The sequence below is a fragment of the Ceratina calcarata genome, unplaced genomic scaffold, assembly GCF_001652005.2.
Source record: "Ceratina calcarata isolate Rehan_Ccalc_2016 unplaced genomic scaffold, ASM165200v1 scaffold848, whole genome shotgun sequence".
Taxonomy (NCBI): domain Eukaryota; kingdom Metazoa; phylum Arthropoda; class Insecta; order Hymenoptera; family Apidae; genus Ceratina; species Ceratina calcarata.
In genome coordinates, this window is record NW_017179819.1 from 606 (window position 1) to 3,561 (window position 2,956).

Sequence of the window (2,956 nt, forward strand, 5' to 3'; positions counted from 1 at the left end):
AATTAAAATTCCTTGTTCGTTCATAAATATTTATGGATCGAAATTGAATTTGGCCCGAATTTGGTTCCTTGCTGTAAACGGGTTTAACACGCAACGGACGTGTGAAGCCGAGGGGTATCGCGTGACGCGAGACCACTGCTCGCGGTCGGATGCGTTTTCTCGACCCGTTTAATTGATATTCCATCAGACTTCGGCCGGCGTTGCACAATTGGCGTTGCACGGCCGCGTGCCGACGCGTTTCCGTTCCGACTTCGACCGTTAATGGTCCCTTTATGGGCCAATGGACCTTGGCGAAACGTGCCTCGGTTTCTTCTCTCGTTGCATAAGGCTTGTGTCAAACGGCTTTCATCGTTGTTTCATAAACAAGCGTTTGCATATTCTAATTCGATTTTGTCATTCGATTTTAAAATCAAGAGACATAAAAATAAAAATAAAAAAATATTACAAGTATTATTAATATTGAAGTTATTTTTTTAAGAATTAATTTGAGTTTCAGGAATTTCTGCATTTTGTAAACTGTAAATATTTATCATGAATTAACTGAGAAACTGGATTTGTCGATTTAATGAATCGACTCTCGACTTGAGTTAATTGGATTCTGTGATAATAAATCTGAACACGATTTTCTATGTTAGAAAGTGGTTATCGCTGTGGAATAGTCGCACGCGTCCCATTGTCACTCGATTACTATTATTATTTTTCAACGGCTCTCGAAAATCCTCGGCTTTCACTCGCGGACGTACGTAGTTTGCATGAGACTGAGAATTAAATTGAATTTGGCCCGAATTTGGTTCCTTGCTGTAAACGGGTTTAACACGCAACGGACGTGTGAAGCCGAGGGGTATCGCGTGACGCGAGACCACTGCTCGCGGTCGGATGCGTTTTCTCGACCCGTTTAATTGATATTCCATCAGACTTCGGCCGGCGTTGCACAATTGGCGTTGCACGGCCGCGTGCCGACGCGTTTCCGTTCCGACTTCGACCGTTAATGGTCCCTTTATGGGCCAATGGACCTTGGCGAAACGTGCCTCGGTTTCTTCTCTCGTTGCATAAGGCTTGTGTCAAACGGCTTTCATCGTTGTTTCATAAACAAGCGTTTGCATATTCTAATTCGATTTTGTCATTCGATTTTAAAANTACTGATTATTATTGTAATATAAACAGTGTTTAAGACACCTAGAACCAAAAATTATTCTTAGCCTAAGTTAAACGAAATTATATAAAAGAATATATAACTGATGTGTATTAATTATCATGTTAATTTAATTCTGATACAAATAAATTGTTTATGATTCGTCTTGAACGACGTCGATTGCAATTCCTTCGTCCTCTGAAAACAATTTCCTTTTCTTTACTGCTTTTTTTGTTTCCTGTTGATTCTCTTCGATATTTTTCCTAACTGCTTCCACGTTCATTTTCAGTTCAGGCCATCTGTAATTTTTGATAGCAACAATGAATCGCAATAATTCGTTATCTGATATTTAATTTCCAACTATTCTCGTTACGCTTTTGTTACTTTATCAAACGCTGTTATTCATGAAATTAATGGTACCTGAATAACGAAGGAACGCCCCTCTTCACCTTTCCCGGATTTTTCGCACGATTCTTCTTCTTAGGTTCGCTCTGTGTAAAGAATAATTTTCATCCTCAAGAAATTCTACGATTCAATTTTTTAATTAACAATATTTAATTACTTCGGTCGCATTTAGCAACATTTTGTATCTTTTTATCTCGTCCGAGTGTTGCTGTTTCAACAACGCTATGTCCTCTCTGTGCTGGTGATCTTGCATTTCCAGTCGAATTTTCAGAACTTCTACTTCATCTTGCAATCTCGATACTTTATCAAATTTTAAAATAAATAAGAATGAAGTAATATCAGTATATCTGATCGTGTTGTGTGTGTGATAAATAAAAGTTTTAACGTTGCGATTGACAATCTGATTCCTATCACTGATAACAGAGATTACACAAGTGCAAGGTTCGTAGAAGAAACGTAAATCATAGCTCGTGTAGGACGAGCAATGAACTTTAAACAATGAATCGTAAGATTCCGGATCGATTCAAGGGGATTCGGATTAACAATAGATCCATTGAAAAATTATTAACTGATAACGCATGGATTAACGCCTGGCTGATAATCTGTTCTAAGCAAATAAATGTACGATTCCATCACGAGGTGAAATGAAATTCAGATATGCTCACATATCGTAGCACGCAGCTTGCTTCTGATAATCTTTACGTCTTTCTACACTGATAATAATGTATGAACGTATTTTTCATTTAATTAACAATGTAACGAATCTTAATTAAGACTGTGGGTGTTTATACAAATTGAGGCATTTAAAGTGCACCATTTTGCATGCATTAAATATAATTTCTAATATTTCGTACATTTTTACAAACTGTTTAAAATTCAGAATATTTAAAATAATAAAATCTATGAATATCAGAAGTACAGAATTTTTTTTATACATGCAGTTCTTCACTGGGAAGTAAATTTCGTTTGGTTTTGTAATTCGAATATTAATTAATACCTCCATTGTGATCCTCTAAAATGTTAATAGAACGTAGATGCTCGCACTGTTCCCTGAGTTCCTCAATCGTTCCACGAAGCTCGTTTCTCTCTTTATCGAATTCCTCAATCGAGGATTTGTACCTCGTTTGCAACAGCAAATAAGCCTCGTATATCTTTTCGAGGTTTACTTTCAGTTTCTCCGAACGTTCCTGCTCCATTGACATCCGCTCGTCTTGCAATTCGCAGTATGTTTGCAACGCCAGGTGCACCTAACGTATTTCATATTATAAATGATAGTATAAAAAATGTTTATACGAGTTTTGTAATAAAAATTGTCGAACATCTTGGATTTTTGTAAAGCCTTCCAATAGTCTCTGGAGCTCACTGCTTAAATATTCTTCCGCCGCCATATTGGCTTTGCAAACTTTCTCAATAATAATC

The 2,956-nt window shown here is 37.0% G+C and overlaps 1 protein-coding gene across 1 annotated transcript; it reads right to left on the reverse strand.

Annotated features, from left to right (window-relative positions):
• Window positions 1-1,663: 1,663 nt before the first annotated feature.
• LOC108631180 (uncharacterized) lies at window positions 1,664-2,925 on the reverse strand. Its single transcript, XM_026818697.1, has 3 exons — window positions 2,857-2,925; window positions 2,535-2,784; window positions 1,664-1,837 (listed from the first exon to the last, which is right to left on the reverse strand). Exons 1-3 carry the CDS (start codon window positions 2,923-2,925, stop codon window positions 1,677-1,679), a joined length of 480 nt encoding a protein of 159 aa, XP_026674498.1. The 3' UTR covers window positions 1,664-1,676.
• Between the last annotated feature and the right edge of the window lie 31 nt (window positions 2,926-2,956).